The sequence below is a fragment of the Solea solea genome, chromosome 3 (genome assembly GCF_958295425.1).
Source record: "Solea solea chromosome 3, fSolSol10.1, whole genome shotgun sequence".
Classification (NCBI taxonomy): Eukaryota; Metazoa; Chordata; class Actinopteri; order Pleuronectiformes; family Soleidae; genus Solea; species Solea solea.
In genome coordinates this window covers 26,549,804-26,574,448 of record NC_081136.1, presented here as the reverse complement: position 1 = coordinate 26,574,448, position 24,645 = coordinate 26,549,804, and the positions used below count along the sequence as shown (strand labels likewise).

General features: G+C 42.1%; 2 protein-coding genes across 4 annotated transcripts in view; both read right to left on the bottom strand.

Moving 5' to 3' along the window:
* The window catches only part of ano2b (anoctamin 2b), a 61,898-nt gene extending 52,370 nt beyond the window's left edge, over positions 1-9,528 (bottom strand). The window contains exons 1-4 of the mRNA XM_058624044.1: positions 9,439-9,528; positions 7,260-7,356; positions 4,350-4,593; positions 140-330 (exon numbers count right to left, since the gene is read on the bottom strand). Coding sequence (XP_058480027.1) covers positions 140-330; positions 4,350-4,389 — 231 coding nt within the window. The 5' untranslated portion in view covers positions 4,390-4,593; positions 7,260-7,356; positions 9,439-9,528. The remainder of the gene's footprint in view (positions 1-139; positions 331-4,349; positions 4,594-7,259; positions 7,357-9,438) is intronic.
* A 652-nt stretch (positions 9,529-10,180) lies between these two features.
* pik3cg (phosphatidylinositol-4,5-bisphosphate 3-kinase, catalytic subunit gamma) lies at positions 10,181-24,431 on the bottom strand. 3 transcript variants are annotated; one of them, XM_058626234.1, is made up of 24 exons: positions 24,265-24,431; positions 22,234-22,450; positions 21,608-21,779; positions 21,249-21,511; positions 20,747-20,833; positions 20,559-20,659; positions 20,003-20,172; positions 19,710-19,897; positions 18,430-18,537; positions 18,232-18,313; positions 17,725-18,133; positions 16,725-16,823; positions 16,503-16,638; positions 15,024-15,089; positions 14,747-14,890; positions 14,580-14,661; positions 14,060-14,163; positions 13,738-13,884; positions 13,547-13,637; positions 13,311-13,441; positions 12,739-12,850; positions 12,366-12,523; positions 12,043-12,124; positions 10,181-11,515 (listed from the first exon to the last, which is right to left on the bottom strand). In XM_058626234.1, the coding sequence occupies exons 2-24, from the start codon at positions 22,441-22,443 to the stop codon at positions 11,316-11,318; spliced, it is 3,342 nt and encodes a 1,113-aa protein (XP_058482217.1). In that variant the 5' UTR covers positions 22,444-22,450; positions 24,265-24,431; the 3' UTR covers positions 10,181-11,315. The 3 variants fall into 3 exon arrangements, with proteins under 3 accessions (XP_058482217.1, XP_058482220.1, XP_058482218.1); XM_058626237.1 differs by having other exon boundaries at positions 21,608-21,719; XM_058626235.1 differs by having other exon boundaries at positions 22,234-22,446.
* Between the last annotated feature and the right edge of the window lie 214 nt (positions 24,432-24,645).

Here is a 24,645-nt window from a genome sequence, read left to right as displayed (position 1 = left end):
TAGCATATAAATAGCAAAAAGGTGATGACATACATCACCCGCACAGGAAACATTACCTGTATGTCATATTTTGTCTACTGGTGATCCCTAAAGTCTAAACTTTTTATTCCATACGCAGCCTCTCTTCCGTTTTAGTCACCTGTAACAGGATCTGTGACTCCGGCGCCCAAGATTCTTCTTTCCATGCTTCATTTTCCAGGGTGCTGTAGGACATGAGGTCCATTCCCGTCGCAGACACGTCCCGGGCCAGGTGGTACAGGACGTCGCTTTGAATGGAGGACGACTCACTGAGTGCCCTGGTCACTTGAAGGGCACTGTTGGACCATGAATCTGAAAGACATTTACAATGGCATTTAGATTAGGCAACTTCCCTCTGAGATGTGATGAAGAATCATTTTTTAGGCAAAACTAAAAAATGATGAGAGTTTCACAGGAACTCAGCCTTGTGGAGCTGGAGGTGGTAAAGACCACAGTTTACTCTTAGTTCACTTCACTCTGTGAAAATGTTCCCCACCAGAGACCCAACAGAAAACTGAAACACGGAGAACCAAGAGCTTCTTGGATGATTCACTCGTATTGACTCGGGTGCCTTTTCACATCTTTCCTGCGCAGCTTTGGACAAGCATGCAGAATGAACAAAAACACGTCTTTGTACAGATTAAGCGAGATTATTCAGTGCTGCTATGCCTCTGTGCCATGATGACACCAGTATTGTATGTAGTGGAGATTAAGAAGATGACAAGACTCTATTGGCTATTGTTTGTTTGTTCTGCGAGGTGAGGTGTAGGGGAGTGAATGGTTTTGGAGCAGCGTGGGTGCTTAGTTTGTTTTTTGTTCATGGCCGAGAGATTCTTATAGATACAAAAGAAAGAGCAGTGATTTTAGTCGGTGATGTGTTTGGTGAAATGTTGAATAATTGAATGTAACGTCACTAAAAATGACCACAAAGGGATATTATTAGAGCTCCTGGCACAAATTCATGCGAGGAACCTATTGCTAATTTATTATTATCAATTATATCGACATAAAAACATGACAATTTGTACTAGTTCACATTATAATAGTTTATAATTGTTTTGTTGGTTCTTTAACCCATTTTACCTAGATACACATAATATGAATTCAAGGTGATTATATAAAAACAAATATGACATGCCACAATATGCTTGATTTGATTAAATGCACTTTGATTTGAGCACTTAAAAGAGCTAATGACCTTTGCCTCCACTTTGAACATTTAGTTTGAATCCTTGACACATGAAAATGGTTTAAAAAGGCCATGAAATGACATTTTACATGACATTTAAAAAAGATAATAGTCCCGTACCTCATAATGTCTGGGACAGCAGGAGGTGTGCAGGTGCTTTTTGAATTTTTGTCTTTACACCACCCTGACAATGAGCTGTGTATTTTCATTGAATTAAGCAGCGCAGCTTAACCACACGCTTGTGTTTTCAGACCATTCAGATGTAGTGTATTACTCTGAATGCATTGATTTTGCCCATTTACTGTACATTACAACCTCTCCTCTCTAACCCTCCAAAACTGGCTCTTTGTGGTTCTGGTGGAGTCGCATCATTTCTTGGATTTGACAATCAACATTTTCAGTCAGCACTCACTGTAGGTGGAGAACTCACGAATATGCAAAGTGCCCTCATGAGGCAGAGCTTTGTCTCAAACTGTGCAAATTGGTACGTGCGTCAGTCGATCACAAGCCGTGTCTCAAAGCACTTTACAAAAGGACAAGCCTGCACATAGAAACGCTCGCAACAATTAGCCTGAATACATGAGGAGCACAATGAAAGGACACAAACGTCTGTACACGTGCAGCGGGGAAGACAAAAACACCGGCACATGACTTGTTGCTCTGACGCTGTGATTCCTCCCTACACTTCGTCTCTCCTCCTCATGCAGCAGTGACAAAAGAGAGACGTCTCCATCTCTCGCCTTGTGACTTCCATGTTGTCAGAAGAAGCCGCAACAGATAGTCATTTTTGTAACAAGGTTAGCATGTGTGCGGCATGTGTGGTTATTTTAGGGATACAGACAGCTGTAGCCATAGTAACGCACCAGGCCACGTGCTGTGCTCCCATTTCAGACCCATAGACGGACCGAATCTTTCAATCTCTTTCATCCACGCACGCAGAAGTTCGACACTCAAACGTGGTGTATAGCCATGACATCTGTCAGCAGTGGAGGAGGGGGGCGTGGTTTTGTTTTGATAATGTTCCCTTTCAAGCGGATCAAGGCAGAGGAAAAAAAACATTTTATGACAACACTCGTGTTTCTGTGCCTCACAGCTCACTTCACAGCAGCGCAGTAAGCCCGGAGGTTAGAGAGCAACGCCTGGAAATGGACGCTTGCCAGTTTCAATATAGAAAATCCCTCTTGTATGAATATATTAAACACACGCAACACAGGAAATCAAAACAGTGTTCTAATTTAGAATTCAGTTATAAATTATAATAAATTTGTTTAAATAAGATTTACCCTCGTTACAGTAGAAGACATGGGTTCCCGAGTTTCCTCAAAATGTTCCTCTTGATCAGATCATACGGAATGTTAGTCTGTGATTGTGTAAGGAAATCATACTTTTTACTTACTTGCTCTTGAGACAGAGAACAACTTTTATAAAACTTAATAAAGACGCTTTTATCCCTTTTTCTCAGCTCCGGCTCGTCTCGCCTTACAGGATGTATGGAAGCCATTTCAAGGCTTCTAACAACTTTTGTGTCCCTCAGAAGTGGCAATATCTTGTAATAAACACAGGGAAAATGGAATAATGCACTTCATCTGAGCTGTATCAGATTTCAAGGAATAACATGCCACACAAAGGCAGAATAACAGCATCAAATACTAAAATGAGCATGTTACGTACTGCAGCTTTAACTTTAGCATATTTACATATTCTAGATGTTTGTTTTTTGAAGAATTAAATAAGTAGAATTAGTTATTGAATGTTGGAATTGTGATTTTTCTTGCGTAAAAGCATCACACTCAGTGTACTTTTATGTTTAAAGGGCCTCTGTAAGGTAGAACTTTCCACATGTGAAACCAAGCTGCCAAAATGTTGTCCCTCATTATCAAGGATGGTGTTATAGTGACTTTGGGACGAGTAAATTCAGACTTCTCAGAAGAGTCCAGTGACTCCTTGTCTAGAGTCAGCTCTCGTCCATTTGCATTGTTTCTCCATGTCTTCACTGGAGACGCAGCCCTTTAAAAAGCCTCACGCACTGCAGCGCTGCTTCTTCTGAAGTGAGCTCCTCAGGCGCAGCTGGTTTTTGAACAGCAGGTTCACCTTCACCAGGGTGTTTGTGAGCATTATAAGCTGAGCGGTGTCCATGTTATTTCAGCTATAACTCTCTTCTCAGCAGTGAGATCCCTGTCTGAGGCTTTACTGCAAGGGAGCACACGTCTGCGATAAAGTCATCTTTGAAAACATGAATTCTTCTCCGCTGAGGCCAAATTATCCAGCGATGAGACGGGATAAGGACAGTAGGGCGGCATCAGTGCAGAGCGCTCTGACTGCTTTATCAAATTAAACACACAGTATGTCATTTCTGCCACTAGGGGTCTCTCAATCAGAACAATTACAGTACAATAGACCTAGTTTGATGCCATCAGGAAGCAGCATGGGACCATGGGAACCGGTGCCTAATTAGGTTCCCCTGTGCATTTGCACTAATATTAACGCTAACTAGTAGTGCCAAATACAGTGTTTCCTTCTTCATTTCATCGAGGGTTTGCCCTGGAAGTTACAGCAGCAGTTACCTCGTAATGTACAGCCTGTCGGAACTTACTGGACTAAGAAGAAGAAGAGGAAATCTAGATTATGACTAATGTAGACTACGCAACAAAATCTATAACATTGTTTTTAGAGATTTCCAGGCACAGTGAGTGTACGCGTGACGGAAGAGAGTGGTTCCCTGAACTCAAAATAAACTTCTTTTCTTCTTCTCTCTGGTTTATACAAAAGCACACAAGGGCAACACCTACAGCGACCTCTAACATCGTGGCATGAAACAGGATACACAACTCTATTATATTTTTACTACAGCAGCCTCCCATGCAACTGTATCCCCTGCCTGCCTTACAGAGCTGCCCGCTGACGGCTGGCCTGGTGTTGACAGGATGCTGACGCACACACACACACACACAGGGGGAACAGGGACGGCACAATAGGCAGGTTACTCTACGGTGGTCCTGTCTAGTGTGTCCTTTTTTTTGTTGGGTGAGGATGCAGGAGGGAAATGCCACACACAGGAAAAATAAAAGAGGGGGAGACAGACAGAGAGAGAGAGAGAGAGAGAGACGGGAGGGTTTTCTTTATGGGTATCTGTGGCACTCACCTGTGGCACAGGTAGAGGAGGGTGATCTGCGCAGAGCCATTTCTGCTCAACTCTCTGTGACAGGCCCTGTTTGCTCCGGCTCCCTCGTCACTCAGTCACTCAGTCAGACTGTCAGTCGATCATGCTGCTTTGTTTTCAGCAGCAGGTGAGACGAGGAACGGCAAAAACTCTGACTCACTCGTGCAATCCCCAGCTCAGTGGAAGCTCAGCCCTGCTGCAATAATACGCCTCGCCAACTGGATATCTGTGGAGCAAGAAAGCAGAAAGTCCACACAGCTCAGCTCAGCTCCTCGTGTTCACTCACTTAATGCACAGCACTGCACACAGGACTCATGGGTAACAGACGAGCTGGCTGATTGGGTGTTTGGCCAAGGAATTACAGCCGCGCAGAGACGAGCAGAGATTATCAGGCCCTCTAATGTGCATTAACTTCTCCGCCTTCTGTTGAGGTGAAACCTGTGGGATCTTAAGGGTCTGCCTCACAGAGTTTAAAGGTCCAGTGTGTAGAATGAAGGTGAAGTCACTGTAATTTGAAAGAAACTTGAGATAATTCTGTAATTAGGTTTCTACAGTCGCCTGATTGTATGAATTATTGTTGGGTTTTTTTACCCCCAGAATTAGCCTTTCATATTTATATCAGAGACAAGGTCAGCTCTGAAGACATGGTCTCATGGACCATGTTATTACATTTGACCACAATGGACAATCAACTGAAATTATACACACTGTAGCTTTAGAGTCACAGCAGCACCGATGAAAGTTGCACAAGAAGGGGGTGAACAACAAGTCAGTCACACTGGACGTACAGAAAATGCACCGCTTCATCAGGACAATGACAGGAAGTCAGGCAATCAGCAGCTGAAAATGCATCCACAAATAATCCATGCATTTATCCTTAAGACGTTACACTCCTGTAAAGGGCTTTTCTCATTCTAATTTGACTTAAAGCAACACTATGTGACATTTGCAGTTGAGCAATTCAATTTTTGCAGCGGCCATTTTTAGCTACACTAAAAGATTACCTATTGTCATCACGCAACTCCTTCCGCTAACAACCCTTTTGACATAGCATCCAGCTCTAAGAGCTAAAATACCCTTGAAATCTTTCTGCTGTTGCTATGGAGAAGGAGCCAGTCAGAGGCATGAATCAGAGTTGTAATAAATTCAGAATGTTTATTCATCGCTGTTGCAGAAAGAATGGTTTTTGCACGATATTGTCTGAATTGGTGAAGTTAAGCTCTCTCGCTCTCGCGTGTCCACGGGAACGCTGCTCCCTCCTTACACGTGGGATTCACAGATTTTAGGAAAAAAGGAAATACATGCAACCATTTCATTTCAGTGATATCCATCCATCACTCTCACATTCACACCTAACCTGACCCTAATAATTGGTTGGATACTGAGCCTCAACTAAAAGCCTTGATGCCCATCATTAAAAAAAAACATCTTAACCGTTAGCAGAAGGAAAATGAGGGCCTGAAGAGGAGATGTGTTCAAATCACGCTTTCAGGATTTTTGAAGTCTTTTTTTAACTCATCTACAGTTCGACATAGTTTCGGTTTGATTCTTGTGTCGGACGACGCGCTCACGTGGAACCTTGCCAGAGCAGGAGGTAGCGGGAACTATCGCTAATGGAAAAGCTGTATAGTGGGAAAAGTGCCATAAGATGCTGGTGTGGATAGTTTTCTCCTGGACAGAGAAGCAAAACAGGGAACTGTAACTCGGGTTTGCTAACACTGCCCTCTTCCCTTCACTGTTGTTCACTTTGTTGCTGGATATTTAGAATATAAAGTATACCAAGGGTCTTATTTATGTCAAATATTGCCCCCTACTTCAACTGCACTTTTACGAATGAAACTTACAAGACTCAAACACTAGTTTCACTGTGTTTTGAGCTTCCTCCCCATCTAATTGCTTGGCCAACCTCCTCAGAGGCTAATTGGTGTACCTGATGGGAACTGATGCTAAATTAAGATATAGAGCGCGCGAGAGTGTCGGGTTGCACACTCACACACACACACACACACACACACGCACGCACCCTTGCATTCTGTCAGTAAGGATATCTGATGTGACACATATATATGCATGCGCCCAAACACACCTCCATGTTCAGTTTCCAGTTACAGATTAGACTGTAAAATATTAAAGGCTGTAACACTAACGGCGAGGTGTTGTAATCTTGGAAACCTCAAAAAGGTCAAGTTCAGACTACAGGCTGCACGGGGCTCTTTGTGTGTGTGTGTGTGTGTGATCGTCACCGCGTTAAACACAGCTTCCTCCTGATCGACTGCACAACGTTTATCATTAAAGGATTCCTATCATAAACTTCTATTCTGAGAGAGATGATACTGCTTGCATCTCCTCTGTGGTCCGTTTACAGCCTCGCAACCGCTGTAGGCGGCTTTTCACCAATCCGATCACAGAGAAGTTCCCGGGAGTGACAGGAGGCTTTGGCCACTCACGGAGCAGTTCGGCGAGAGCGTTGGGCGCTCCTCCTACTGGCTGTTCCACTACACCTACTCTAAATACAGAGTGCTGCCTGCAGAGAGTGATCCATCTCACATCACGACAGACAGAGGAAATGCAAAAGCATAACAGCTACACTAGTAAAGTCAGACAGACAGTGAGACGACAGTGAACCGATAAGGAGAAATTGAAAGCTCTACACTTCCTTCTTTTGGGGGGTCTCCACAGCCAATCATCTGCCTCCATCCTGCCCTATCCCTTGTGTCCTCTTCTGTTACACCAACTGTCCTCATGTACTCCTCATCCTCCCCTCTTAATCCTCAGAGATCATAAATGTAACCCTAACAACGGCATTGTTGGCGTTACACACTAGAGCTTTAAATGAGTCTCTAAATTGACTGTAGGTGTGAATGCGAGTGGTTGATTGTGTCTACTTCTCACCAGATGGGATTGGCTCCACGCTTCCCCTGTGACACTCAAAGGAGAAGTGGTATGGATTGATGGATGCATGACGTCCTTATCTTCCTTGGGTCATAACCTACATCACCAGGATATTTCAACAGAATCTTTTTTGAGTTTTGCTGCTCACAAACAGAGAAACTCTCACAAAAACACACTAATGAGAAATAACAGACAGTGTATGTACACAAAGAAGCTTAAAAGGAATGGAAACATGACAACGTGAGTGAAAAACCTGAACTGAAACACACAGTACTGAGAGAGAAAAGGAGGTAAATAGAGGTCGACCATTATTATGGCTCGTATATGGTGTTGATTTTGGTATTTTGGTCGTTTTTCTTTTTTCCGTCGATAAACTGTTTTATACATCTTAAATTAAAATGTATTGAACAAGACTTCTGGCGCTGCAATTTTAAATATGGACATTCTTTTGACAAATCAGTCTAGTACAATATCTATGAAAGAGTTTGTCACATAACAATAAATCAATAATAAAAACATGTCTCGTTCATGCCCAGTTTTGCTCCTGGTTCTTCCGTGCTCTATATTATGGTATGGAACCTGGCACATTGTACAAAGACAAAATTGCATTAGCACTCCACTTAAGATTCATTGCTAACGCTAAAGGAAAAATGGGATGGGGCACAAACACGGAAGATTAAAAACAAAACAAATGCATGAAAAGGGTTATCACACGCGCAGTGTGAAATCAAAAGGGAAGCATTACATCTGTATTTATTCTCTTCGGGGCCACTTCAGTGCGGCTGCCACAAATAGACTGGAGCGCATCACACCCACACGTCATCATCACATACATGAACACATAACTCTGCATTTACATTCACGCAGATGTAGATACAGCATGTGCACACACACACACACACACACACGCATGAGGATCTGAAATCGTGGGAGGAGGACACTGGTTTCTTTTTCCTAGCTCTTAACCTTTAGCTCTAAATGTCACCTGAACTCATAGATGAATTAGTTTCACATGTGCTAATTAACTCAGATTCATCTGAAGCCAAGTTATGACCTTAAATAAAAACCATGAGGGAGTGAGCACAGGACATGTATGCTGAAGCTAAGACACAAGAACAGGAACACACACTGATTCACACACACACACACACACACAAGCACGTGCAAACACACAGTGATTTCCCCCGTCGTCTGATCTGGTTCATGTCTTCCTGGAAAGGAACCACGGATAATGGAGAAGGAGAGTGAATCGATTTTCAATGCTCCACTTCACTCCAGTTTCTTCCTGACTCCTCCCACAACCAGTTGCACACACCTGTCACAGCTTGGGAAGTTATTCTATTAAAGCTACAGAGCAATTTCAATGTCAGTCAGTCGCATTTTTGGAAAGCGGAGGAAGAGGTTTCCCACAAGGAGCCATTTGGAAACAACGTGCTCGATGGTATTTCACTGGACGAAGCTGGACTCATTTTCAGTGCATGTCTTAAAATAATAGGCTACAATACTACAATTGACCCAGAGTGGTCTGTTTTGTTCTCTGTCACACACCAAAAAGAAGTCAGAGAGTTTTTAGACCCCTTTCACATATTAGATTTGGTCTCGAGATAGGGTGAAAGGAAAAAAGCCAAAATAACAAACTGAAGCTTCTCTTTCTTTTTAAACCCAATTTTACCCTACAAAAAGAAAAGAGAAAATAAACGACAAAAAACTTACCTTAGCTCCTAACTTAAAATAGGAGAAAGGAAAGGTGAGACAAAATGGCTTCTCTCTCCTACTTAAAAAAAAAAAACTTAAAAAAGAAAGAATTTTGCCCATACACTCTGTCATGGGCTCTGTCAATCACACTGGTGTCCACGCCCATGTGCCATCATCTAAATGGGACTGTATTTTATAAAATGGACATCATGTTCTACTGAAGAAGACCTAGGAACTAGAAAACTAGCGACTGAGGCTATATTTACTAAATCAAGTGAGATTTCCCATTTTTCCATTCATACAGACTTCTTTTTTCCTTGGTGGCTGTTCAGTCTGTTTTCACTTCCTTGTGGAAGACAATTAGAAGACAGTACATCCGCTTTTCATATCAGGTCTGTGGGTCTGACAGTAAATCTACGAATAACTTTCCACTATCCCACAACACATTATCCAAGCAGGAGCCAGAATGGATGTCTCCACTTACTAAAATCATTCCTGAGGTGACACGGGGAGGAGGGATGGGAACGTTATAACAGACAGGAAGTTGACCAAAAGTTAGGCACATAGGTTTCCCTCCACTGCTGGTCCTCATAGGTACTGCAGCTCCTAACTATACACACAAAAACAAAGCAGGTAAACACTATCACATCCAACAAAATGAGCGTTAGGAAGAGACGATAAGTAACAGACAGAGAGGCTCTGCGATCCACTTTCTACGCCCTCTATTGAATAAACATCCTCATCACTTGTTTCCGACATGCTTCTACACAGTTCATGAATCCTTAAAGCTTACAATCACTACAGTAACAGTAAAGAAAGAAAGAAGGGAAGAAGCTGAGGAGCTGCAGGGAATGAAGAGGCTTATCCATCTATAATCCATTTAGACTGTCAATACACTTTACATCAGTGTGTGTGCCCATTCATCAAAGAGATATACAGTATAGGTGCACACCCACTCATGCTGCTCTGCGTGATACTTTTGATGAGACAGAGGAAGAGAAAGAAGAAGAGTGTAATTGAAAGGAAGTGAGGGAGGCAGGAAGAAGGAAGAAGAGGATGAGATTGATTGATTTGGTGTCATCACTGAAAGCATGTTACTGTGGGGAAAAGGTTTGCAGTGTTGCTCTGCTCCATCTTCTGGTCAAAGCTGATTATCACAGTTTATATTAGTCATTACATTAGAGTGAAATAAGAAAGAAAAGTAAACCATTACGTACAAGTTTCTGACATACGATAAGGATTTATTGCAAATAGCTTTCATTTTCTGACACGATTTTGCAGAAAAACTAACATAATTATGTAACAATGACATATTTCCCTAGAGATTGGAAATATATAAATGCACCAAAGGCATCATTTAAAGGTCATTCCTGAAAAAAATAAAAACTGGAAAAAGTTTTACCTACAAATACAAACAAATCAGATTGTCTTTACATCCACAGTCTCTGGTTTCACACGTGACATGAGGTGAATTAAGACCTTGTTTGTGAATAAGTGTGTTTAATTTGGGTAAGAAATAAAATCCCAGTTTGAGAGATTTCTTCCATTAACCTATAAGAAGTGACCTCGGCATTGACCAGCATGCGCAGTTTGTCACTGTGGCATTTTAACTGCCCGCTACAGCAGTTGCATATAAGCATTATTTATTTATTTTTTTTAAATTTAACACGTCAAAATTTGACTAGCACCCGTTTTTAAATACACGTACGAAGCCTCCGTCAACCGCCAGTGTAATTCAAAAAGCAACAACACTAACAACATCAGTATTACGTCACCTTCAATCTGCGAACAGTAGAATTTGATGCTTTAATGTTTATAAACGGTAACAGTTTTTCTCTCCCGTAAAATGGAACAAACAGAATCACATGTACCATCTTTCAAAAGGCTGAAGAAAAATGTGCTGCATCAGTAGAAAATGATTTTGAATTAGAGAAAAGTCTGAGAAAAATGCTTAGTCTATCCGAGAGCTCAAAAATGACATGCTGAGTTTCTAGTCAAACTCACTCTGAATCATACAATCTGTTATTTAAATTATATACTTTATAGACTTTGGAAACATGATGAGTAACTTTCAAGAGCGAGCAAAAGAAAATGAAATATTGATGCCGATGTAGGACTTGGTCAAAGCACTATAATGAAAACTCCATTGCTATTACATTATTTTATGAGGACGTGTGTAATTACTACCAGGAGGGGGAGGCAAACTGATCTGCACTGCAGGTTTCTTGTGAATTCACCACTTGTGCAACTTGGCATCAGGTCTTCATATTATGTGCAAGTTAAAATCCTCACAATTTTCTTCGTTTGTCCAGTAAATATCACAGATAATAACATGTCATCTTCTATCCTCCCTCACTTGTGCTAAGTGGACCGTTTGTCTACACCCTGTTTGATCCCCAGCACCAGGTGAACAAACCAGTTGATTTGAACCATCCAACCTTTCTCCCTGCATATCTCTATCTGGTCCAGCAGGTGGCGCTGGGCCTCCTCTTCGTTGCGGCCGACCGTCAGCGCCTCGCGGATGTACTCGATGTCCTCTTTACTCGTGAGCTGGGGCATTCCTGTCAAGGACCACAAAATCAGAGAGTATTATTCCATAGAGAAGTGAGACTCAGTCAGAATGTTGTTTTTGTTTTTTTTCTTGTTTCATATGTGAAAAATACATAAATGCAAGACAAGGCAGCTAATAATAAAAAGGGAGAAAGAAACCAAAGGTTAGACTAAAACGGCGCATGAAATACGTTCAATATGGTGACTCTAAAATGATTAGAAGAATGTAAAAGATTAAAGGCTAAAGATTAAAATTTAAAATGCTTTAAAAGAGCTCAGTCATAAGCAAATGAGAAAAGAAGAGTTTTTAATTCCAGTTCCACAGAGAGTTTGTTCCACTTTGACTATCTGAGGAGAGGCAGTCGATCTCAGAGCTCTACGAGGTGTACATTCTTTTAATATGTCATTAATGTAGTAGTATGAATAGTTTTTGGTGCAGATATTAAAAGTACCTAAGAAAATAAATCAATGATTCATTTCATTGATCATTCACAATCTGCTGTGAAAGGACAATAAACACGAAAACGTCACATCATACCAGTCATGAGCATCATGGAGAAGAGGATGATGAGCAGGTTAGTGTGATGCCGAAGTGCGAGATAAGCCTTCACGCACACGTCCTGAGAAACAGAGAAAGATTTATAATAATAATATTTATGATGCAAAATTTGTCTATTATTAAATCAGATAAACATGCAGAAATATCACATTATAGCTTGATATCAAGTGGCGGGGGGGGGGGGGGTCGCAGGTTTGAGACCTCTGAACTACATGTGCATATTAGCATCAGCATTAGAGACTATGACGATGAGTGTATTCACATGAATAAACAAAAACAAAACTTTTTTTTTTTTTTTGCACCTGGAATTTCTGGAAGTGGGGGCTGCATTTCTTTCCTGATGTTCCCATGACGTACAGGAAGTCCGGTGTGAGCACGAAGGGAACCCACTCCTTACTGATTCCCATGAAGCTCTTATAATTCCCCAGGATGTGACCAAAGTCAATGTGGAAGAGATTCCCTGCAGGAAGACAAAGCAGACTAGTTTTCAGTGTTTCCTTCCGTAGTTGTTTTGTTTTTCCTGAGCTCCATGTTTAATAAATGCATTATTCATAGCACAATGTAAGCAATGTGTTCGATTTGCTGCGAAACAAACAGAATACGGCACGATTTGACTTTGTTGCCTAACAAGGTGTAAAAAGGAGAGACAGTTCAGGTTGTAATGTGCGACAGTACCAGACTCGGTGATCATGATGTTGTCATTGTGGCGATCCCCGATTCCCAGGACGTATGTGGCCACACAGTATCCACCACAGGAATACAGAAACCTCTCCACAGCCTGCTGGAACTGCAGAGAAAAAGAAACACGCAACTTCCTTTTTAGGGTCACGTCTAAGAAGAGGCAACTGTACAACAGCTCGCAGCTTTGTGAATGTGTGATAAGAAAAGACTTCCGTTATAATTTTCACTGTAAAAGTTATGTAACAAAACACAAAGAATTATCTTTAGGATTATAAAAAAAATACAGTAGATTGTTAAAAACAGAGCAGGAACAATCAAACAAAAGAGGAAAAGAGGTGTTTGTGTGTGTGTGTGTGTGTGTGTGTGTGTGATTATTATGGCAACAGGAAAAACCCTGAGGGTTGCTTCCTTCCTGTCTGCTGCACTGATACTTCCTTAATGTCTGACAAACTGAGCGAGTGCTACAGTTGTGCTCCATCAGCACGTTTAATCCATTATACATAATATCAAAGGCTGCATCCTGTGTGTTAATCTGCGGTTTGTTGACTCGGATCAGCTTGCCACACCTTGTCCTCGCTGACACACTTCTCCCGCAGCCACTGATAGAGGATTTCATCTTTAAACGCTCCCGTGCTCCCGACGACACTCTGCTGGATGTTAGCAATGGTGGTGGCGTCCTTTACAATCTCGATCATTCCTACAGAAATAAAGATGAGCAAATATCACACCATGCAATGGTGCACTTTGCCGGATTCTTCAATTAAACTGTCCAATTGTTTGTTTGTTTGTTTGTTTGACCGACCTATTCTGTTTCCAGTGGAAATGCAGCCGTACGGTAACAGGCACAGATCCAGCGACTCAGTCTCCCAGATTGACTCCATGATCAGCAGAATCTACAGCGACACGAGAAGAAACCAATTGTACAGAATAAGAGACTTTTTCAATAATGTTGTTGTCTTCTGTGTTGTTGTTGTTGTTGTTGTTACTACTCACCTGCAGGATGAGCATGTCCTGTCTGAGGTCATCCCCATCTTTGAAGATAATGCCGATGGGGTCTTTGGACAGAGTGGTGGGGTCGGCCCTCTTAAACTGCAGCCACAGTGGCTTCTTCTTCGACGCCATCACTTTACACTGTTCAATCTGCAAGCACAGACATTTATTGTGAAATGACAGTGACGGGTATGATTCTGATGTGAAATCACGGTCGTCTTTGACCGCTTGTTTAACACTTACACAAAAGTGGTTTTATGAAAACACAAGTGTAAGTGTGTATGGGTTTTTCCCTGACGTCAGTAAGTGTGTGTTTGTCCCTCACCAAAAGTGCTCCAGCCCTCAATCCAGGGTCATAAGGGACCCTGAAACTCTCTGGCAGGCCAGAGGACAACATGGTCTCCAGCTTCTGACGTAACTGAAACACCACTGACACACACACACACACACACACACACAAATACATTTGGTTTCACTTCCTGAGGATGTATTACATTTGAATCATTAAAACATAACAGATACTGCGACTACTGAACTACAACAGGTTTTCTTGCCTCTGTGTGCATCGCAATGTACAATATATACATCATATATAGACATCAGATCAAAATAATAGGTTTGTAGTGGATGGTGAAATGTAGTAGCTATAGCAGCAGGAGACTTTTGATTGTGGTATTTTTTCTGTATGTCCAGAATTGTGCAATTGATTCAACAGAAACTGTGCATGTATTACAGTAGTCTTTGCAAATGATGATATTGTGATGATGATAAACATAAGACATTTCTATTTTTTCTAGTGGGAAAGAGCTAAAGTTTGACCTGAAAGTCAAATCTTTCTTCCTAACCTTGTGCAGTGATGTCGTATTTGTCCGCAGACATCGCCTTCATCTCACGGGTGACTTTCTGCAGAGCCTCCGTCATCTCCACCTAAGGAGCATCATTTTTTACTGTCAGTTCATTATTATTTGGTTATAGTGGTTGTGTATAAAGTGTGGTACAGTGTGTGTCTCACCTGTTTCCTGTAGTCCTGCAGCATGGCCTCCCCGCAGCCTCTGAGGTAGGCCTCCAGCAGGACCGCGTACCTCTGCTGGTAGTGCATGGACTGAGCGATCTCACTGCGCAGGAACCAGAAGAGAAAATGACCTATACGCTTACTCTGTGGAGAGAAGAATACATGTATACATGAAGAACTGGAATGTTATATACACACACACACACACACACACACACACACAACCAGTGCAAGTCAATGTGAAAAGAGACACACAAAAGATGTCGCTCTTGCTTACCCTCAACGCTCTCTTCAGCAGGAACCTCACCAGGGAACTGTCATGGTAGGGCTCAAACTTGACCGCCTGCAGGAAACACACAAATAAATGCGGATTACTTTGGATTAATCAGTACATAGACTCACACAGACAGACAAATGTACACAAACCCATTTGGCCACACGGTGGCCAATCTGAATAGAAACCGGTATTCTATTAAAAACTTAGAGGGGAATTCCGGTATTTACAAAAAGTTTAGTTCTAAGTTTGGGTCCAGTACATCTTTCACTTCTACTCTCACTCTCCACTCACAGCATTCGTGCACATGTACACATTGCCCTGTCTCTAATACTGGTAGGGACAATGTGGTTTTGGTGAACACATCACAGCCGAGCAGAAACATAACTGCGAGTCACAGAGGAAACGAGAGTGAGAGAGAGATATGCTGTTCTGACAACACAGAGGCGCAGTGTCTCCACCAGTCTTGTAACCAAACCCACGCCCTTGTTAATGTTGCCAGACTCTGAAAATGACAATAACAAGAACATTTATTGCGAAAACAACTACTTTTTATGGCGATAACTCAGAATGGCAGTTTACACTGCAGCCAGTGCCGCCTGTCACAGCTGCCCCCCTGAGATGACCTGCTGGACAAATTATGAAACTTTTAAGTTTTTAAGTAAGTACAACTCACCTAGACACCAGCATTAACACCCCAGGTTGAAAAATACCAGTATTCCTCTTTAATTTATAAAGATTAGAATTTTCATATTTTCGAAATTAAAGTTGCAGTGCATCATTTCTGGTGATTTTTGTTTTTGCATATTTATACATTTATACATTTATACCACACTAATATCATTTACTGTTAACAACTGGATATTGAATTCAAAATAAAAGTGTATTCCCATAATATTACCCCTCGTGCAAAACTAGTACAAGGTTGTTAGTAAAGTGTAATGTAAATTATACCAATTACGTTTGTAACCACTACTTATCTTATACAAATGAATCACTTAGTTTTAACATTCAATATCGGTAAAATAATCTTGACTATTGTATTGTTTATTTCATTGGTCTTTAGATAACAGTCTGACCTACATTAAAAACAAAACAAACAGCAGAAATACACCTCTAATACCTGTTCTGGTACAGGGGAAACACCTTTGTCGCCACTTTTCTGGAGTATTCTATCAAAGTCTACCATGACAATGTGCTGGAATAAAAACCTCCATGTGTCAGAGGAAATAATCAGTCTGTGGAGGAGTCATTTCCCTATCAGACCCAAAGGCCCTTTGTTGGCCTCAGCTGATAATTCATACTGTCCATGCAAAGTTGACCACAGATTCAAATATAAAAAGCACATCAGATGACAAACATGCAACGCGTATGTGTAGCGGAGCTGCGTCTTTGAAGCAGCCTGGGACAATTTCCATGCCCAGACAAAAAGAGCAATTGAATGATTGGGATAAAAAGATAAATACATGTGAAAAGAGTCACCTGTACGAGCTGCAGAAGATACCTGAGCACATCGTCATCTTCAAGAGTCTCCAGCTTCCTGACCGCAAGTGAACGAACCTGAGCGTCAGAGTAGTGACAGTCCAGCAGCTGCATGGCCAGGCCTACATCCAGACCACTGAATGAGAACGACATTAAGAGTTACAGTAGTGATGGGACTCTGCACCTGCTGTGGACTGATGAATTAGACCCAAACCTTTTTACCTGCTGTCCCAAGCGCTGCTGCGCTCCAGCAGACGGTGTGTTGCCAAAACATCTTCTTGTTTGCCCCATTTGACTGAGCCCAGCAGCTTCGGGTACGCTCTGAGGGCAGCAGGAAATGATATCCATCAGTAAGAGGAAAAATGGTTTTAATTACCCCGTTCAGACCTGGTATCTGTCCTGAAAAATTTGAGGACCATTCCTCAGCTGACAGTGTCTGATCTGCAGCAGTTGCAGTGTTTTTTTTCACACTAATCAGTGCTCATACATTATTATCATGCAACTAATACCTTTTAACCATTCAAGCTCCTCCTCTTTTTGCTCTCTCTCTCTCTCACAGACACACAAACATGCTGACAGCAGACAAATCTGTGCAGTCAGACTCACTAAAAACACAATTTACTGTATTGACTTCAGTCTGGGGCCACACGGTGGTGTAGTGGTTAGCACTCTCGCCTTGTAGCGAGAAGACCCGGGTTCGAGCCCCGGTTGGAACAAGGGCCTTTCTGCATGGAGTTTGCATGTTCTCCCCGTGTGTGCGTGGGTTCTCTCCGGGTTCTCCGGCTTCCTCCCACAGTCCAAAAACATGCAATGTGGGGATAGGTAAATTGGACACTCTAAATTGACCATAGGAGTGAGTGTGAGAGTGACTGGTTGTTTGTCTCTATCTGTGTGTGGCCCTGCGATGGACTGGCGAACTGTCCAGGGTGTACCCCGCCTATCGCCCGATGTAGCTGAGATTGGCACAGCACCCCCCGCGACCCTCTGGCGGAGGATAAAGCGGTAGATGATGACTGACTGACTGACTTCAGTCTGTATTTCAATAATCGGTGGGGGGACGCCAGATCCAATCATATGTGGCCACAGAAGAAGCATTACAGGACGCATTTTAATGCCAGATGTGAACAGTTCTACTTAAGGCCGTGTGGTAGCAATCGTATCACTTGATGCACTTGATGTGGAGCAAATATGACATCAATGTCTTGAATAAAATAAAAAGTACCTGGGGTTGCGCAGACACTCATGCCTGAAGTGCCAGAGCAGCTCTTTGTCCTCAGGACTGAGTGGATGCAGGGGGTCTGTCGCCACGATAGCCCCAAACTGCTTCTTCAGATGGTTCGGCATCTCCCGGTGACCCCGCTCTGCTTCCTCGGCCCCTGCCAGCACGTCTCGGCTCTTGGGCAGCACCACAGGATAACAGTACTTGTCCAGTAAAATGGCGATGGCCATGGAGGAGGCCTTGTCCGGGTTGGTCGCTGAGGTGAGCTTGTCCGCGTTGATGCTGCTGCTGCTCTCCTCACTCTTCTCGGGCATTTTCCACATGTGGAGGATGAACTCGCCCTGGCGGAGAAGAGAGCGGTGGTCGATCAGCAGCAGGTTGACATAGTACAGGAGACGACTCTTGGTCTTTGCTGAAAGGTGAATAAAGACAGAGAGACACACAGCAATCAGCCTTTATTCTGTAAACTGTCAGCATGAGAGCAATGAGCTACAGGTCAGAGGACCTCACCATCATGGCTGCCTCCTCCTGTACTGTCCTGGTAGGAGCTTCCTTTGGTGTTTGGTGTCTGAGGTTGTTTTCCACAGACTACCTGGAAGTAGAGTAGATAAGTCAAGCTTAATGAATTGATCCATCTCTCCTGCATCAGAACACGAAGAATCTGAGTGTGACATTTACAGCAACATTGAATGAGTTGTCAGAGTTTACCTGGAGGTTGAGGCGTGCACCTTTAGGCAGGTCCTTGATTTTAATGTTAAACTCCAGCCAGCTGTTCCACAGCACTTCCTCGTTGAAGGTTTTGGAGGTCGTCCTCTCCTGAAAGATTACATTGCTGTCAGTGATGGTCAGACATGGCGCTGTGTGGTTATTTAAAGGTCCAGTATGTAACATTTGCATGGGTTTATTATAGTTTTCATACCTTTACAATATCACATCTGTAATTTATGTACTTAAAGCAGGGGTCTTAAAGAAGTCAGCCATCTTGTGTCACCATGTTTCTACAGACCCGTCGTTTGGGTACGTTTCATGTTTTGAAATAAAACAACATCCATCGTTCGGTTCGGAACGGTGCGTATTTTTTTTGTGTTTCCATTTTTGTGCTTCCCTTGGGGTACCAGATTAATGGTATGGTAGGGGCGGAGCTAGACCCACGACAGTCTGCTGATTGGGTGACAGAAAAGCATCACCCCCTTGCGCCCGGTGTATGAGAATAGACTGTTGCCTGCAGTCTATTCTCATACACAGCTTGAAGTCTTGTTGAGACAAAAAGCGGTTGTTCGTTGTGTTGTTGTCTCGCGTTCAATGTCATTCTCGGCTGTCTCATCGGCTCAGCTGTTTTATTGTTATTATAGCTGGTAAAACTGTTTCATTTCAATGCATCTTATTGAGGTTTAGGTCAGTAATGGCATTGGTCTGCTAAATAAGAGTTCTGGAGTTCCTGATTGGATAAAGTGTCGTGGGAAACGCATCTCCTTGATGCCAGAGACTGAGTCTTAAGAGACTCATGTCATTGAGCAAACACCATAGAACTTCACTGACAGTAGCAAGTATAGACAAGTATTTGAATAAATTTTCCTCCGTTCATGTTACCTTTCTCTTATTGTATTAGCCAGATTTCACTCCTTAAATTGTTCATTTGTAACACTGTGGTGAACTACATGATTGTAAGTGGTGGAGTCTGGCCATCTCCCAAAAGATTTAAATGACCTTCACACATGAGTCACAGAAAAGAATACAGGATGGAATCAGCAGCTATTTTAAATATTCTGTCACTGACATCAGCCTCGCTGTTGTTAAGCTACTGCTAATACAAACTGGACATCTCTTTGAGCTGCCAGTTCACATCACAAGGGATCAACTAGTTAACAAATCAGTTTTTTACATGAGTTATAAACATCGCAGTGGGTTTAATTTTACAAGGAGTTGCCATTGTGTTGCTAATTTCATGTCCTGTGTTTTTCACTTGTGCTGCACGTGTGTTGTCTTACCTGAGCGAGAAGCTGCTGACCATGGAAGATGCTGGCCTCTATGAAGACAACAAACTCCGGGATTTTGGGCAGCGTTGGGATGTCGATACCAAGCACCTTCACCCTGAACTTCCTGTTGCAGTCCCACATGGAGATGGTGAACACTCGCTCATGGTCTTTCTCATCGATGGTCAGCTGCTCATGGGTTCCTGGTGAAGCCAGTGGCCATACGTATCACATGCCACTCACAACTCAACAGATGCAATAGACGTCGTACATCACTCACAAACATCCCAATCCGTTCTTGCTGTTACCTGCAACTCCGGTACAGTCATCCACCTGTGCCCAGTCCTCCTTCTGGACCGAATCCAGTTTAGGATCAGGCGGCTTCTCGAGAACCAAGTGGATCTCTTCACCATTCTTCAGACACTGACGGACCCAGTTGAAGTTCTGCAGAGGTTTATCCCCGTACAGGTACTCCTCCCTGTGTGAGCACACACGGTATAGTTTACTACTTTCAGAGTTTAAAACCTACATTTATAATGACGTGCTCAGAATAACCCTCTATAAAGCCTGGTTCATATTATTTATAACTTAGTTTCTTAGTTTCCGGTGTCATTTTTGTTTACTCAGATGGACAGAAAGAAATAATGCTCTCATATAATTCATATAAGGTGAAACATGAAACAGTCCTACATAACAAAGACCTCTGGTTCCCTAAAGGCAGTTATTTATCAAAATATGTCCAGGTCCAGATGGGAAGACATCTGTGTCCTTATTAGTGACCTCTGCTCGGAAACATCATCTTGTCTGATACCATTTTACGCTCAGTGCGAAACTGATGACGCTGACTCAGTGCAGATGTCTTACCTGCCACACACACGGAGGACATAGTCAGCCTCACACATGTCTTCAGGGATGCCCAGCAAAACCCTTTTATTTGCCATCTTGGCAAAAAAGCTGACTAGTACCTGAACAGAAGACAAACAATACAGTAAGACAAAATAGAAACTACAATACAGAGAGCGAGTAGTGAGCATTGCTCACATTTGTCCTACCTGTGCTGGTGTGTCGTCAATGGAGACCTTGATGGTCTGACTAGCTGTCGTGATGTGAATCACCACCAGGATGTGACTGTGACTGACCTGAGAAGAGGCACAAATGACGAAATTCCTGAGTAAAGAAGCATTATTTCAGAGATAAAGAATACTGTGAAAAAATATTTGCTCAATAAACCAGTTTCACTTCGCCTCTTGCTGTATTACAGCGTTTAAATAAAAAAGGCCCTTAGTGAACACTCACCAGCCATTTTATAAGATACATCTGTGCATGTACTTGAATACAGTAATTGAAGTTTCACCTTCTACTGTGAAATACATTATTTTCTCATCAAATATTTTTGTCAATCATCTCAAGCATCAAAATGAGGAGGAAAGACCCTGAATGTGGCATTATTTGTATTTCATGCCACTCCTGCCTCATTTTCAGGTGTCCCCTGTACCTAATAAAGTGGCCAGTGAGCGTACATGTCACTCAAATGACAAAATCCTACACACATACTTTGCTGAGCAGGTGTTCAGGCAGTGGCTTGCAGGTAACCCACGGGTCCATGGAGTAGAGTCTCGGGTCACGGTTGGACAGTTCGATGCGGCGAGGCGTCAGCAGCTTCCTGCGGGTGAACTCCAGCTCATCGTCGTGCACGTTACTCACGTCTGTCACGTCGTACCCCATCAGGTAGTTTAGGTAGCGCTGGTACTGCACGGACTCGTCTGAGGGCATGGGGCGGGGCACCAGCTGGATCCGCCCCACATCCTTTTTCAGCGCTTGTTTTGGAACACAAACAGACATGTACCGGATCAGCAGCAGCTCAATTGCTGAGTCCATGAGTGAAAGAGAGAACACCTATCACGAGCCAGTACCTCTCCAGTAGCGAATGCAGTCAAGCGTCTGAAAGACCTGGTGCTTGTCGTAGATCTCGCACACGGTGCCTTTCTTTTGGTAGAGCAGGATGCAGTGGTCAGGGGAATAGCGCTGGAAAAAGTCCGGAGAGACATTCAAAGTCACTGCCTTCAGCCACACCTGAGCTTTCACCTGGGAAATCAACATAATGAATATGTTTTATAGCCATTTTAGCCTGTTTTACACTAAAAATAGTGGTTATACACGGTACTTTTGACCCAAAGAGTTGGAGGAAGAAGAGAACAAACAAAAATACCAAAGAGTATTTTACATGTTACAGTTACTGCTTTGTATCATTTATTTCGGTCCCTCTTTTAACACTTAGTTCTCACGCGACACAGATCTGTGCCACAGGTGCACCCTTGGTAAACTGCTGTGGGAATAATACATATCTCCTTATATGGACATCCTGTGGGGGGGGGGGGGGGGGGGGTTATAGGTCATCTTCAGTCTTTACAAATGTGTTTTTTTCATGTTCTTATGTGTTGTTGAGTCAAAGTTATGATTACCTCTATATTGCATATTAAAAAACAACAAAAAAACAAAACATGGAGTAGTGATATTACTAGTTTTAAAACTAGGTGACCTGTTCCACGGTCCAGTTTCCAGCAACCTCCAGCAGCAGAGTGGGGCTGTTGCCACCATGCGCCACCGTGGGCAGCATGAACTCAACAGTGATCTGGTCCATGGATGTGCTCGAGGCTGATGAGATGGCCTTCTTCCTCCTCCTCCTCCGGCTCTCTTCTCGCAGGATTTTAGGCTCTTCGTCGCTCACCTGGGTCTGCTCTTCATCCATCGCCTAGCTTTCGGGCGACAAAAGACAGAAGCAGAAAAAAAGACACTCTTCATCTTGTACTGTAATATTTGCATGTAAGAATATAAGGCAGGTTCAGTGAATTACAGTGGAGACAATTGCATTAAACAGTATGGCTGACAGAAAGATGGGTCTTTTAGAGAACACCAATCAATGACGTTTGAGATTCTGGGTTTAAAAAACAGGTTTAGTCATATTTCTTAACACTGAGTTTACTTGAACTGAGTTGCAACAGTAACTTCAAAAAAATATTGAATGTACCCTTGAATATAGCTATTTGATGTTGTGAAGTGGACAGTTTTTAAATATATAATATACATATCATATATCATATCAGGGTACAGACAAATACATATATTTAAACATTAAATCTAACAAACGCAAGGATTTCAGTACTTTACTTTCCATAAAGGAAATTGAATTAAAGTCTGTTGAATAACGTGGTTTAATGTGGACAAAAATACAATTTTAAATTGCTAACCACAAACCATGTGTAATGTCTAATGCTGCCTTTGCTTCCATTGACTAGTTAAACTCTGATAAGGACTTTGTGCTGAAACACGTGATCCAATACAGAAATGTTATTATAGTATTGGTCCTGACTGCTGAATTTCTGCATCTCAGGTTCCTTCACTGCTGCTGCTGTTTAGATAAATGTGCCACACAGTCATTTTTGTGGCTTCACCACAGTAAAAATGGTGGCTCTTTATTTACTTGTTGCCATGGTGAATTGCAGTATTGGTACATTCAATTATCCATGTCATTCAACATGCACAACTCAGAGTGAACATACTCGGGGAAGTGACTCAGGTCAGCCAATACGGAGCCAAAAAGTGAGGTGACTAATCCTACACACAGATATTTCTGTAACACAGACGACATAAATAAACGTTGTTGTGTTTAAGAAAATTATAAAGTAAAAAAAGAACAAAACAAACAAACATAAGGAAATGTCTGACTTTCTTGGCCAAACCAAACTATCACAAGTAGCAATCTAAGATTTACTGCAGGTCAAGAAAGCTGTGCAACTTTTGCAACATGCATGTTGAAAATGCTCATATTACAACGATGACAGAGGTTTGAAATTGTGTTGGATTTATGTGGTTCCCCTGGATTGGGGGTCCATTACACACTTCAAGGTGGTCCATGAAATGTTTCAACAATAATTCATTAATGATCACAAAACATTATAATGGTAGGACAAACCTAAAAACATTCAAACTGCTTACACAAGATCAATCAATTCAGTCTAAAGTTGAAAATAAAGTGTTTAAGTTCTATGAAATTGTTAGCAACTGAATATTTTTAACATATGTTTGCCCAAGCATTTTTCCAGTATATGTTTTTTTAATTTTAATCCGTACTAATATATAGATTTTTACTAAATAGTCCCACATTAAATACAGTAATTGAAGTTTCACCTTCTACTGTGAAATACATTATTTTGTCAAATTATTGCATGTTTTTTAAGACAACACGAGAGAGAAAGTGTTTTCTAACACATTTGGTTGGGTTAATGCTGAAGTTTCAGCTTCTTTTACATCAGGGGAAGTTTAGAAAAGCAGGAAGCTCGACACAGACTGAACTCTGCCGAAGCTCCAAACACAGACACCGTGCGATGTTTTTAAAGACTTAGTCACACTCACTGTGAAGTCTGTTTAACGTGTTAGTTATCACAGTTACTACAAGTGTTCCACTCACAGAACCAGGTCCGTGTATGGCGAGAGTAACGGTACAGCTGCCATAATAACCGAGAGACGTCAGTTAAAAGCAAAAAAGATAAATAACTTTTGTAAAACTCACCAGTGAACGCAGAGGCGGAAGGCAACGAAACCCAGAACTCTGGATAAGTACTTCTGCATTTAGACTACATGAAGAAACCACAGCAAAAACAAAGTAATGTGTTAGTTTTTTTTAAGAAAAAAAAAATCTGACAGAGAGGAAATGCTGCGTCTCTTGTCAGGACGAGAGTTAAGATCACCGGCTAACTTTACAATTGAGAACAACAAAAGAATATCCGGTTCGTTCTTCAAAATAAAATACAATAGCAGCTATTTTAGAAGGGGTTCACAAACCTGAACCATTACATGCAAAACATGGGGGAAAAAGGTCTTTTTTTAAAAGTGTATAAGTTTAAAATGCCATTATGTCACCTACACGTTCATATTACATTTTTATTAGGTA